Source organism: Necator americanus, chromosome I (genome assembly GCF_031761385.1).
Source record: "Necator americanus strain Aroian chromosome I, whole genome shotgun sequence".
NCBI classification, from domain to species: Eukaryota; Metazoa; Nematoda; class Chromadorea; order Rhabditida; family Ancylostomatidae; genus Necator; species Necator americanus.
In genome coordinates, this window is record NC_087371.1 from 14,970,658 (window position 1) to 14,985,314 (window position 14,657).

The 14,657-nt window shown below is 39.8% G+C and overlaps 1 protein-coding gene across 1 annotated transcript; it reads right to left on the bottom strand.

The window, feature by feature from the left end:
- Positions 1-1,409: 1,409 nt before the first annotated feature.
- RB195_005592 (uncharacterized protein) lies at positions 1,410-14,379 on the bottom strand (the record flags this gene model as incomplete). The annotated part of the gene is made up of 27 exons (XM_013443461.2): positions 1,410-1,598; positions 2,001-2,066; positions 2,142-2,239; positions 2,358-2,427; positions 4,803-4,883; positions 5,407-5,505; positions 5,566-5,757; positions 5,809-5,912; positions 5,974-6,149; positions 7,139-7,254; positions 7,313-7,396; positions 7,681-7,748; positions 7,873-7,960; positions 8,453-8,561; positions 8,635-8,704; positions 8,772-8,881; positions 8,985-9,108; positions 9,324-9,424; positions 9,632-9,732; positions 9,902-10,027; positions 10,083-10,274; positions 10,701-10,879; positions 11,039-11,212; positions 11,344-11,497; positions 11,585-11,696; positions 11,838-11,932; positions 14,353-14,379. The coding sequence occupies 27 exons, from the start codon at positions 14,377-14,379 to the stop codon at positions 1,410-1,412; spliced, it is 3,105 nt and encodes a 1,034-aa protein (XP_013298915.2).
- Positions 14,380-14,657: the final 278 nt, after the last annotated feature.

Here is a 14,657-nt window from a genome sequence, read left to right on the forward strand (position 1 = left end):
AAATGATGCTTAGGAAAAAAGAAAGAGTAAACATAACAAAAGCAGAAGCACCTAATTGTTGGTTTATTCTTGAATCTCCTCTGACTCCTACATCACAGACAAACGTGAATCAATGAAAATGATGAATGCACTCAAAAAGTCGTAGAAACGTCATTCTCAACCCCAGTCATCACAGAAATTCGGACCACCCACGAACGCTTCAAATCCGCCGACGGCGTCATCCACGGCACAGCGAATCAGCGGTTGCCGCGCGGCGACATCGCGTGCGAGAAGCGGCGGTCACAACGAGGGTCGGCATAATCCGATCAGGTTCATACACAGCACTATACAGACCTAGTATTTTCAGACACAAACTTTTGATCTTTTCCGTTAGATCAAACTCTTCATCTGAGTTCGTTACTTGCACGACTGAAAGCGCGGGTTCCCCGCCCATATCACTCGTTATCAGTTAATGATTGATTCGTAACATGCGAAGTCTATAGCCATGAAATTTTGTAGTTCCATGCTATTTTTGCCACAGTTAGACTTCCCATGAAGATTCGTCTTTCTAGCCATAACTGGCGAATCTCTTTTTTGTTACTCGTATCTAAACTTACAATCAGCTGCAAGAAGATCATTCCTCGGACCAAAATGGTCGGCTAGAAACGACCTGAAGCCTCGTGCAAATGCGTTGTGGGCTGGGTTCCAAATGGCCCGTTAGGGCTGGCGGCTGCGGTCGAGACGGGGCCATCGTCAGTTTTGCAGTCCGAGTAGAGTTAGCAATGATCACATCTTGATCGCAGCACTAGATCCCAGAACAATTCCCACAACACATAATCGACCAATACCAAGCGAGTTACATATATAAAAGCGTGTTTTCTTCTTGATTTAGAACTACTGTAAAATAAAATGAGCAGATTTGTGGATCTGCTCTAATTCCTCACATCCGTAAACAAAGAACAATTCCCACTATTCCTTTTTATACATCCTCATTTCTTTTATACACTATTGTAACTACTGTTGTATTTTTATTACATTTTTTATTCCATTCCCTGAATAATAAATATTACAACATTCTGGAACATCAATTATCACAGTTACAAAGATATTTACAACAAATGATGACTAGTAAACAATATTATATGTAGCTGCACTCTTCAACATATCACAATGAGGGTTTTGACAAGACGAAAGCAACATGTGAACCCATTCACATTAATCAAGACCCTTTTCGAATAGGTCCGTAAAAGCGTACATTTTCTACGAAATTTCGAATTAAACAATGTCAACTATGCACAACCATTTCTCCGTGGAACTTCTCTGCATCAATAAAATAACGAGAGAAATTGAAATGAGTTGCAACCAGCCCCAGATTATTGTACAGCGACCACACCTATGGCATCTTGAATGGAATCGTTAGGAAGTGATCGTCACTCGTTGGCAACTCGGGAGGCGTGATCAGAGCAGGCGGGCGAATTCGCTCCTCGGGAACTCGAAGTAGGTGACGAGGTTGAGGCCCTGAGAATCACTCGTGCCAGTTCTGCCTGACCACAGCTTGACAACAATTCCACAATGTGTGGCCATTCATGCTGAGTTGCTTGAGCGTACATATATAGGGTCTGGAATCAATAGATCATAGTTGTACATGAACAACCTTACGAATGTTGAAACAACGGCTGAACTAGTGCTGGCGCTTTCCATTGTGTTTATTTTAAATAAGGCCAATGAAATCCGCACAGAAATCCAGTCAGTAGACCAATCTTAGCCAAGCAAAATTGAAAGGAGAGCTGAGGGTTAAGGATAAATACATGTTCCAGTGATATGTTGATGACGAAAACGAATAACAACATGAAATACAATGAAGCTGAACTTAAAAAAAGACCTAGAGTAAAATTCACAGCAACTAAACTGCTCATCAATGACAAACGGTTTTTAACTTCGAGATATCTGAATTTCATCAGCATCAACTCTCAATAATGGTTGCCTGCTTTATTTAAAGTAAGGGCTATCACATTGCTCACCTTTTGATCAAACGATAAATGAGCTATCCATTTACTGAGCACATCTTCTGAGTCTTCCAAACCCATCTAAAAACAAGTAAATCTGTAGCAGGTACAAAACAAAACGTGTAGCTCCTTCAGATGACGGTAAAAAAAGTCTACCTTAGCGTATACAATACTTTTGTTCCACTGACGTTGAGATTGAAGGTATTTGCACGCATCACCGCCGGCTTTAACTAAGAAGAGCAGCTCTACTCCATCTAGAAAATGTTTCGCTATGAACTTTAATAAAACCGGAAAAAATTGTGACTACAAACGATGAAATAGTGCAAAAAAAAGTTCACCGAATCAAACATTTAAAAAAGAAATCCTGCCCACCTTCTATCATGTCCGAGGCAATGAGATTCGTTGCAATTAATTTAATGAGCGAACGAGCTTGTTCGTTCTCCTGAATAATAGTTTGTTTTCTTAATTAAATCACGGAGATCATGGCAAAACGCTGCATGCAGCTACATTGCTACATCTCTACGTAGCTTGAAAGTGAAGATCAAGATGATGATAAGTAGGATGAAGAGTGTACTTCAGAAATAAAAACCTTTCTGAAAACGACCCAATCCCCTCATAGAAGACCTCCTAAAAACTACCTCTTCTTCTCATTCTTTCTAGTATAGCCACTCATATAGAAAACAAAAATTTGTTATAATAAATAGAATTAAAGAAACAAATTGACAGTGATAACAAACGATCGTCAATATGATCCCCACCAGCATCACTACTTTTGCGGAATGGAAAAAACAGCTGAGAACGACGTAGAACACGTTTTAAAACCATATTCACACCATTTCCTACTATATACATACAATTTTACTTTTCAGCACTGATAAGGAAACAGTTGACAGCTGGATTCTCGCCGGAACTATTATTTTTGGAAAATAAAAAAAAAATAGCTGAGAACGACTGAGGGCACATTCTAGAACCATTTCCACACTATTTCCTGCTATTTACGCACAATTTTACTCACTGACAATGACAACTAGCGGTTAAGAGTTCGATCCTCGCCGGGATCTTTCCATTTTCGCAAACTGGGAAATCGACTAATACAGATGTTGAACGCATTCCAAAGGCATCCTCACACAGCTTGCTACTTCCTACACGCAATTTTACTCATTGGGAGTGATTACAGACGATGAATAGTTCGATCTTTGCCAAAACATTGACTTTTGCAAAACGCAAAAAGAAACTATTGGGAAGAACGTTTTACCGGCAGTTTTTTTTTTTTTGAAATTGTATTGACAACATCATGCATTTGGGTGCAATTCAGAAGTAATTTTAACGATTAACCGAGGTCCTGATTAGAAATGACGGCTGAACTGTCAAGTGGAAATAAACATGAATAATGGACTGCAGGAAAGACGAAAATGGACCAGCAACGGCGATTTCTATAGAGGAAGATTTGCGCTACGAAACAGGTAAGTTACCTTTTTTGGAGACCGTTTGGTTTTTGAAAGCTAGTTGAAAATTTTAGCAATTTTCCCAACGTTTCTCAACTAACTTTTGAGAGAATGAAAACTACCTGAACGAAAGGGAAAGCGAATTCTGATAGCAAAGTTCCTCCTCTATAATATACATCAAACCAAGGTGATTTTTGTAAACAAGAAGACTTTATCCAATGCCATACAGATTTCGACGAGCGAATTTGAAATTTTGTTGCGAGATTACGGTAGGTCAGTTGAAAAATTCGGTGCCATATTTTCATAGAGTTCTGGTTCTCTCAAAAGCTAAGAAAAATTCGAACATCTGAGGAAAAACTTAGCATTTTCCTCAACTAGGTTCCAAAGAAGTAGGAGAGTTAGGAACACCAAACTTTGCTCAACTTAAATATAGGCTAAATCTTCCCCTACAATGCCGCTAGATTGTACTGCTTTGAAATTACGTTAAATTGAATTAGCGTTAAAATTATGAAATTTACGTCCTACATCGTTATTCAGAAACTCGTAGAGGCTACTTTACAGTAATTCTATCCGTTTTTCCGGCTGTAGATCTCTCTTCTTTGCTTAGAAACAGCATCGTAATTACTTTTTTGAGTGATAATAGGAAAATTCATGGGATATGGGTGGATAAGAAATGTAGCTTTACACTCTCTAACGCTCAATGCAAAAATCACACTTGTGTCAGCTACTGATGTGCACGTGCGTTAAAACATTTTTTTTCGTTTCATTGTCTTCGCAACTTTTATCACGTTATTTGTAGTAATAATAGTAATAATTATTATTATTGTTAATTTCAATTATTTAGGTATTTGATGGTACTCGTATTGACAGTTGACTGGAAGAGTCTATGACTTTTTAAACAGGCTCTAAAGCAAGGCTGTACGACTCAGTTCAGAACGTATTCTGTAATTTATACCCTTTTTCCTGTCTTCGTACTTATGATATCGCATTTCTCCTTATCTCGATGTCACTCATTTGTTTATTATTTCCTCAAACTCGTTCCGGACCAGAAAGTGCGAAATTTTTGCGCAAAATCCCTTAAAAGTACTTCGCGCCATCTATTTTTCTAACGTTCAGCACCCCTCAACATGTGTTCATTAAATATCTCCTTCTCTTCCTTTCCTCTTTGCTCTCTTCATTTTTTCTTCCTCTTCCGACCTCTCTTACGGCACCCGTCTCCCTCCCACACCCCTTTTACGACTTAGTGCTGAAAAATTCTCAACGCACGAGTGGCTCTGATGATAAGCGCAGTTACATAGCAATAGGAAGAACAATGACCAGCTGATCACTGCCATTGTGGTCATCGTGGCTGATTCGAGTGAGAAACGCTTACTTGGCTCGACACTAGAAGTGCAGCTTTCATGCTGGCGTGACGTAAATCACTTGAACCAATGAGGCGATCTACAGCTCGATCCTGAACGTATGTATAATCAGACCTGAGTGAAATATTGATTTTTTCTTTTCTTTCAGGAAGCATAAAAAAGGCCTTTGCGGTTCAACATCATAGAGTTTGCACATTTCTTCGTCGAAAGTGGTATTTTTGATGGATGTAACCAACTGGTTGTTTAAGATATAGTAGGGTCTACACGACATGAAGCACGGTGCAGTTATATAAGCGCTGCGCTCGATCCTCTGCAGTGAAGCGTAGCGGCTAAGATGGAGTGGGGACCCATTTCAGCATCTCTTTATCGCTGCAGTTCCCAATGGTCCCATCTCGATTCCAGCCGTTTTCTCCACCGCGCCTCTTCGAGCGCAGCCGCTTACGCAGCACAGCTGCGAAAGTATTGCAAAAATAGAAGTTCTAGTACTCCATTTTAATTTAAGCGCCACTTTTTGGGGATTTCTCCTGTTCTTGAGAATGGGCAGCCGCCAGGTCGCACAAAATCCGCAACACAAGCTAATTGTAGAAGGCTGAAGTGAAATTGAAATAGACGAACCTTGGCTTTTCCACCGGCCACTACCGCTCTCTCAACCAGCCGGCTCTCCTCAATGTTCCCAGCGCTACAAGCTGCACAAGTCACTCGTAATTCTCTTTCCTGCAATATACCATCCAGCGAAATGTTTGGTGGCAGAAGAAAATAAACGACTTTTTATACCCTGAACGTCGGACTTGGCCAGAACATTTGTAAATCAGGTGAGAGTTGTATTTGTTCTTCATCGGAGAGTACTGAGCAAGCAATGGACAACAGGTGACAAACTGACATCTCCCCGAGGAATCTGCTTAGAATGAGGTGGTTTTTGAGGCCTGTTAGGTCGTGTGCATCCCCCGCTGAGTTCGTGGACGAGACCTAAATGGTGTATAACAAAAGTAACAGCAAGAATACGCTGAATAGTCAGACCTTGCGTTGAGAGATTTTCCAGAGTGCAGGGTTCTCGCTGGAGGATGATTTAAAATCGACTTTTAATTGTGCAACCTTTTTGGGATTCAGCAACACTGGGATATCTGAAGTAAAGGGAAACAGATGCATGCATAAAAACACTGAATATATACCACAGAGTCTGACCTTTTTCCAACATCGGTGAATTCTTAGCAGCAGCTGGAGCATATCGCAAAACATTGTCATTCGTCAGAAGTATCGGAGAAACGCCACACAAGTCCATATCTAGCGCCGATCGAGAGGCATCGAGGATTATTTGGTGTTGACGAGTTAGTGCTTCTGTATCCCATAGGGACAACTCTCTAAAACTTCAAAAAGACATCTCATTTTAGCATGATATTTTTTAACGCTACAAATTGTTGTGGCTGGGTTTCGAAGAAATGACATGGCTAGTGATGGGAAGATAATTTTTCAAGGAAGATAATTTCTTCTTTGAAAACGGGACCCTTTCTGGGACCCTCACGAAGAGAACTATTATAAAATTCATTTTGCCTGCTTACCACTTAGCAACCCCCGAGGCGAGCAATTCTAACACGTTCCGAAGAACGCCGTTAAGTGGTAATAGAAAGGACTACGCACAGTGAGAGTAGAACATGATAACTGACATATTAGATGCAGTAATCAGACATACGTAACCACTTCTACACTACAGTACTTGAAAAAGGATAAAGGATCAGAGGCATCACCTCACGAATCCGACGTGATATGGATTTCCGATGGTCAAAGACTATGCGAGATCGTAGATTGCAGAAACGGGTGGGATCCCGCTCATTACTTCCTAATCACTGTAAGAAAACTTACGGGGGCCAGGCAATGATCAAGTCATTAGTGTTTTATCCTCCCAGACAAGTCTGGTACCAATTTATCGACGTCAGAGGGATGAAAGACTTGATTTGCACTAGCGCGGTTTCGAACCATTGACCGTGCGGCTACAGGTGACCTCTAACCGACGGTGTTACACTAACCCATACAGCACTGCTTTTGGGTTGAATTTCGTTTTTTTTTTCGAAAATGGCAGTTTTAATTTCATAGCGAACGTGAGCAACTTTACAACTAAAAAAAAAAACGAAAATTCTCATTGCCAACACAACATCATCACTATTAACGCTATTGATTGCATTAGAAAATCCAGCATTAGTGATAACTTACCACCATGTTTAAGAATAAAAGCAGAATCAAGACTAATTAGTCGGAGAACAGAGTATTCACAATCTCGTTTGTCAAAAGTACAACCAAATAGCAAAAATTTGATCCACAGAAGAAAAAAAAACTTTGAAAAATGAAAACTCACCTAGGGTGTAAGACAGCAAGGGTGTGATCACCAGCTAGTCGGGAAAACGTCATCCGTACCACAGGAAATCTTGATGCTCGTATATGTCGCGATTGGCGGCGTCCAAGATCCCAGATCTTAAAGGATGTGTCTGCGAAATTTACAAATATTAAGAATAAAAGTGCAAACACTCACCACAATGCGTCCTTCTGCGTCTCCCATTGCTAACATGTCATCCTTCCATGCCATATTTCTTATCGCCCAGCCGCCACTTTTCCACTACAAAAACAGTTTTTTTTTTTGAAAAAGAAATCCCCATTCAACCCATTCAACATAATCCCAACACTCGAATAACTCAATGTCATCCCATGCAACCTCATCCCCAAACCAAATATCGATTTCGCTTTGTTTGTTTTGGTTCACCTACATAACCCAAGTTGTGCCCTGGTGAGTGTCCATCCTTTTCAAAGTACTGTAATAACGTTGAGAGGAATACTTAATGGTTTTTCTATCGTGAGAGAAGTGTGAAACCAAAGTTCTCCTTTTCATCAGTAGTAACATACCTGTGTATTGACTTCTTTCCCGTCTTTTACATGAAGACCTTTCACCACAACGTGATAGAGACGATTATCTGAGAAATATATCATATCAACTGAGTACCTCCAACAATAAAAGAGAAATCATCAGAACAAAGAAGTAAATAGTATATGAATTGCATATAATAGGAAGAAGTAGAAGAAAAACAGGAAATTGACCTGAATCAAGAACAACCAAGTTCTCCCGGTAGATACTCAGTCCTCCATCCTCAGTTGTTTTTATCCCATGATGTTTGCACGACCAGGCCTACGAAACAAACTTGCTGCGAATAAATCTAATCAGTGCACTTCATTTGCAACCATCTTCCATCGAAATACTCGAAAACTTGTTGCATTCAAAAAACTATGTAGTCCATTGCTATAGCAAAGATTTTCAAAAAAAGATTTGAAATAAGTCGCGACTAATACCATAAGCAAACTGAAAACCCAGCGGAACACTATGAAAGTGGGATCAATGACATTAATTGCAAGTTTCAAGCACGAGGCCCCCCACCGACTTCTACTATTTACAAACTTCAAGAAATTAGAATGCAAGTGAACAAATCATTTAGGTGCTCTAAGTTCATCTTTTGTGCTAAAGTGCATTTTATAAAATACACTTTGAGAAAAAAAAGATGAATTTTCATAGATATTACATTTTGTCCAATTGCCCAGATTTCTATGAATTAAAGTATTCGATAATATCGCAAACACTGCTCTCGAGTATTTTAAACTGGTACAGAATGAGGAAAAGAATCACCATGTCAACTATGAGAGGACAGGTCTTGCTCATTCTCCGTAAGAGGCGTAAACCTTTCAAATCCCAGATCTCCAGTGGCTCACGTTGAAAAGCGAGTGCCAAGTAACACCTGACACTTACATATCATAAACGTCGAACAAGAAATGGAAAGAATGAAAGCAGTGAATGAAAGTGGAACTTACTGATAAAAAGACACTCGCAGAAGTGTGATGGGAGATTCATCGGATTCCGGTCTGATACGTCGTTTTAGTCCTAAGAAATTCCGCACTGACTGAGAAGGCCAATGATCGGATGCATAAGACATTAAGAATACTCTCACCTGTCCTGATGTCTGTAGCAAAAATGTCGTTTCTCACCACTTGAGCTGTACTAAGGGAGTGATTGTAACCAGCAGTTAGAACTGTATATGTTCCTCCCCATTCTAAGCATCTGGAAAATTTATACAGTTGCAAAATGCTCAACAAACCCAAATCAAAATTTCTGGAGTGAATTATCTCAGGTCCTGTGAAAAAAGGATGAGAAAAAAGCTTACTTAATAGGTGACGATTGAACAGCGAATTCTCGAACAATTTCACACGTGAAAACATCGACGAGATGAAGAATTCCGGAATGCGAACCTACTGCTACAAGATGCGCTGATCCGAAGGAAGAGAGATCTTTAATTAAAGAAAGATTAAGAGAGTCATGAAAAGAGTATTTCATCTCACTGCTACCACAGCTAGGACGTGATCAAGACCACAGGTACACAGCGTTACAAAAAGATAGAATTCCAGGAATTCTCGAACTAATGAAAAGGAGAATACCTTTCCCAAATATCTGATATCTTACTCAAAATAACGAACAAAAACTAAGAACAGGAGAGAAAAACTACCTAATGAGTCATCCGTTTCTTTTCCAAGGTCGTCTATCGGTCGCATACGCAAGCATGACACTCCAGATGAAAGTGCATCAAGGAAGCCAGTTTGCTGAATGCTGGAAAAGATTGAGTAGGATTTAAAATTATTAGGGACGTATAAAGTTAGTCAAGAAAGAAATAAAAGGTTAGTCAAATAATAAATGAAAAGGACGAGAAAGGAGAAAGAAGAAAAAATGTAATAAATCAAAAAATTGAAAAGAAAGACATTTGAATGACTAATAAAAGCCATGGGAGTTATGCAAACAGATTGAGTAAAAGCACACCTGAGCTCTCCTATTGACGTTGTATTCAGGTCACTTTCGAATGCTAGGTAGTCTTCGATGAAAGACTGTCGATAATCAAGAACAGCAAACTTCTCAGAGGTCTAAACAAAGTTTACATTAGAAGTGAAATGATCTGAGTGTCGAAAAACAAAACAGATTTGTATTTAAATATAGTATTATCTGCCAGAACGAAAAGTCAGATTTGCAGCTGCCCCTTTTCTTATTTGCATTAAATCTCTCCAAGCAAAAATGATTGTTATTCATCCCTACCAACTGCCACCAAACCACTCTTCCGCTGCTGAACAGGACAGCAATGGAGCTCTGCGTAATTGGACAGAGTGCTGCTCCAACTGCTCTCTGTTGCGTTCCATGACGCTGGATATCACCGACTGCTACCTGTAATGAAAAAAAAAACGTTGGAAGTGTTGGTCAATAAGCTGTGACACCTAACCTTTTCGAAGCCTAGTTGGGCATCAGCCCGTTCATCATTAGCTGAAAAAGTCCCAATTCTCAACGAAACAGCACCACTAGCTTGAACCGAATACACCGCGTCTCGAGATGAGCAGCAAAGCCATGAAATCAGATTTGGTTCCAGGGTTGTTGAAAAAAGCACAGCAGAGAGTTCAGTGTGAAAACAGTGTGCCTGCAATATAGAAAATATCCGCAGCAATCCTGAGGCGAAGTCATCTATTGTAGTAGAGTGTAGATACATGCTAAACGAAAAATTACATAATAACAATGAGTATAAACTAGACGGATATAAAATCTTAAATAACTACTAACCAACTATTCACTACCAGAACATTGGTTATTTGTTATTCATCTACAAGGGGATTAGGGGATTATGTATCTCTATGCTCAGATCCAAATCTGTTCAAAAACCTAAAGAAACAAATCCAATCTGTTTCGTTCGAAATCGGAATTGAAAAGATCACAACCACATCATCTCTGATCAAAATTTTTTAACTCTGGTTTTCATTGAAAAGGAGAAAAATATGTGGAAGCATAATGAAATGAAATTAGCACAATGAAAGTACAAGATAAAGAATATCCGCATAATGAGGCTCACCTGCGTTTGGTTAACAACAAAGAGAATATTCCGATAGGCATTATGATATGTAATAGTTTGAATGTTGCTGGCAGACTTGACTTGATCCTCGCATATTGCGAAAGTTCGACAGGAATTTGACGGCGCATTATTTATACTAATATCATTGCAAAGCACGATTGTGCTTCCTAACGAAGAAACTGAAAAAAAAGCCGGTGAGAGGCACCAAATGAAAACGAATGATCCCATGACTCTGTATAGAACGAAAGGATATGGAAAACTTGCGCGAGTACATAGAAAATACTTCACGGGATCATTCGATAAGTAGACACGAACTTAAAACTGAGAAAAAAAATTACAAGAAGCATGAGAAGCATTGAAGGGATTAATCGCCAAATCGAATAGCGGTGTGGTAAAAGTCATTGACCAAATCTTCTCTCCATTTTCCGTATTCCACAGAATAAGGCAATCCCCAGAATGTAGTGACAACAGAAAATCACGACTCATGTCCTTCCACGGAAGCCATTTCATATCTGAAAAACTTCAGCACAATATTATACAGCTGCAGAACTTGCGTGAAGTACTAGTAAAAGTGGCGAAGCAAAAAAAGTACAGGAAGACAATGAAAGTAATGAAATTGATGAAATAAGGAAATCGAACTCACTGAGCACGTTAGAAGCTGCATGAGAGAATTGACATCGTTTAGTGGCAGAAATCGGCTCGGAAATTATGATCTGCCCACTAATATCCGACGACGCAATCCGATGATCCTCTGAACGTGTTTGTTCAATGATCGAAAACGGTGGCGACCAGTAGACCTAAAAAAATCCAGACAACTAAGAAACGAGTGAAATATGTGACACAGCAGCGAAAAATCGGAAGAAAAGTGATTACAAACTAATTACATGGTCGATTGCAGTACTGTGTAAATCTATCGTTTGCACACGTTTACAAGTGAATGCATCCACAATAAACAACAAATTGTGGGAACCATAAGCAATCACGCCTTTCGAATTCCTGAAAGTAAACACAATATAGAATACCGATTGGTCTTCCCTTCATAAAAATGTCACATTATAACTAGGATATTGAACAAGAATAAAATATTGTCATTTTCAAGGAAAAAATTTTAAAAAATGTTCCTGTAAGGAAACTAACCAGTCTATCGTGTTCCGATTACTCGGGTGAAGTCCACCCGGCAAAGTATTCGGCATATCACAACGTCGCGAAGGATCCCCGGAACATAGGTCCTCCTGTGAAACCATTATTCATAAGGAACTGTTGGTGAGAATGAAAGAAAGACAACATGGAGCAGACCACATTTGATCTGACCCAGGGGTAAACTCGATCAATGAATTAGAGGGCAATGAAACAGCATTCAAACATATGGTTAGAAACGTAGAGGAACTTGTCCGGATCGTCGCTGCTTCTTTGCTAAGGTGGGAATACGAATGTACTTACTTGTATTATTCTTGATATCAACCGAATACTATCAGTTTACGCCACAAATGTACGAAAAAAGATTAGGGATTCCTTCTTGGGTGGCGCAGTTACAAAATTGCCGCTCTCAGTCATGAATTGATTTTTTTGTTGTTGTTGTTTACGCTCTCCATAACTAAGCAAAAGTCAAACCGAAGCATAAAATGACTTCCCAAGTGTGGGATTGGTCGAGTAAAAGTGAAATTCTCTTTGAAATAAACAAGGTAACATAGGAAAAGTTCAGAAGAAAATAACAGACAAAGGATATATCAGTATGAAGATAAGGTAATGAAATACATAACAGTTAAAAAAAAGAACTCAGCATCGAATACAAGCTGTATACCACAAATAACCGTCCATAGTAGTTATACGTATTGGAGCTAAACACTCGGATGTGTCTTTCATAACCCAGAAAGAGATTTAGACAGATTTCATTGCTCTGATTCCTCGAAACTTCGCGCTGGAAGTAAATAACTAGCAAAACTATCCATTACTGATTCGTTTAATTGTTACTGTTTTTCTCAACCAAGTGTTATTCGGAAAACAACCTGAGAGCGCAATCAGCTGATTTTACTGTAACCACCTTGATTAATTTGCCTTTCTTCGACGTAGTAGGAATCATACAAGACGAGAGAAAAGGAACTAATGAAATCTCAAAGGGAAAACCAAATAGAAGCTAAAATGCGGTGTGTGCCGAGAATTCGAAGTGTTGAGAATGGGGTAATTATTGATCTAATGAATTTCCGAAAATGGGAGAGAGAGCTTGAGAAATAGAACTATCCTTGTAAACGTGTATAGCAGCCGTAACGGAAATTCCCATTGCATCCTGAGTCATTTCGCCACATGTTTGGTTAAGGCTACACGAGAGAATTTGGAGACGCAGGCGACAAATATTCAAAGCCACCTATTCTGCGAACGAGGAAACCAGCTTCGGCTCTTTTTTCCTCGGAGTCAAAAAGAAGTCAAGAGATCTGACAGGTACGTATTGGGGCGTAGCACTCATCTGCAAATCTCGTGAAATTGCTAGTAATCTGTCTGACGGATCGAACACCACTAATAACAGTTTGAAGACAATGCGTCGAATTCCATGGTTGATGACAGCTGGGACCGCCAGGTTTTCCTGTATAGGTGTTGTATGTTGGAATATATTAGGGATAATCTACGCATTTACTTGCTTAGGGGACTTGTCATTTCAAAACGACCGATTTCAGAAACTATTGAAAAACTTTACGATACTCTGCATAGTTCTATACTTCTATTTTGGGAAACACTCAGTCTCATAGCGAAAGCCTTCGCTGAGCTTCTCGTCGTGGCCTAAAATGTGTTGTCCATAGGTAGATCAGGCAGCTGCAATGTTTAAAACGAAGAATTGCTGCATGGGAGAAATTGCGACAACACTGATGGAGGTCTACCTCGGCAGGACGTGAAATTGCGTCCAGTTGTCGCTAACTCTCTAAAACTAATAAACAAATTCCTCAATTGATTATTTGATGATATCGGGTCAAAACAGCTCACTTGTGGTGCAACAAAGAAGGTTATAACGCTCGCATGATAAGACTATCGTTCAGTCCGTAGTCCGATAGGACTAGCGAGAACAAAACCACGGTAGCAACTGTTTTCGTAGTTGCACGAGAAGCGATTTCGTTTTAACACGACTTTTATAATCGTGCCAAGACTATCTGAAGCTGGATGCACTTGCGTAGGTGGCTGCGCTCGAACCATCGTACATCAGCACCATCGCATCTTCACTCGGACTGCAGCGACAAGGTGAGCTATAGTCGAGTCGAAACGACATAAAGCATGGTGTAGTTGCGTAGCGTAAGCGGTGCGGTGGAGTTTAGCGGTTAGGATCGAAGGGGGAGCCTCGCTAGCACTGTTCTTCGTTGCAGTTCGCGACCGTCCCACCTCCATCCCAACCGCTTTCTCCATCGCATCGCTTCGAGGGCAAATAACCAGCTGAAAAATAAACACATTGACATAATTCAGCAAATACTAGCTCTTTTTTTGTAACACCACAAGAGGTTTACCTGCCGTTCTTATTGATTTAAGTAAAAGAATAACTCCATAAATAAAAAGATGATGATAGAACTGTACGTGATCTATTAACTTGTGCTTGATTTGACAACTGACATAACGTATTGACAGCTGCAGTACGTTTATGAAGGGGCAGCATAAACAAAACATCGAAACACACCTGCTTCGGGCGGATTTTCACCATCATGCTAACGGAGGACTAAACGTGTGCGTTTGGCGCCGATTAGTGCGGTATGGAGATCCATTGCATTTTTTTCTGCGGAACGAGAAATAGGGTGCATTTTGCAGAGACACAGGTGGTCTCCGCCCATTCAAATCCAAATGATTAATGCTTGCTCTTTCGTCTTATAAACAGTCAGTATAACAAATGAGGGAATAGTTAGCGGACGAATGTGTAATAATAATGAGCGTGTAGGATAGCAAAGGAAGAGGAGAATGTTAAAAGAAACCATTCTGTTAGGTACA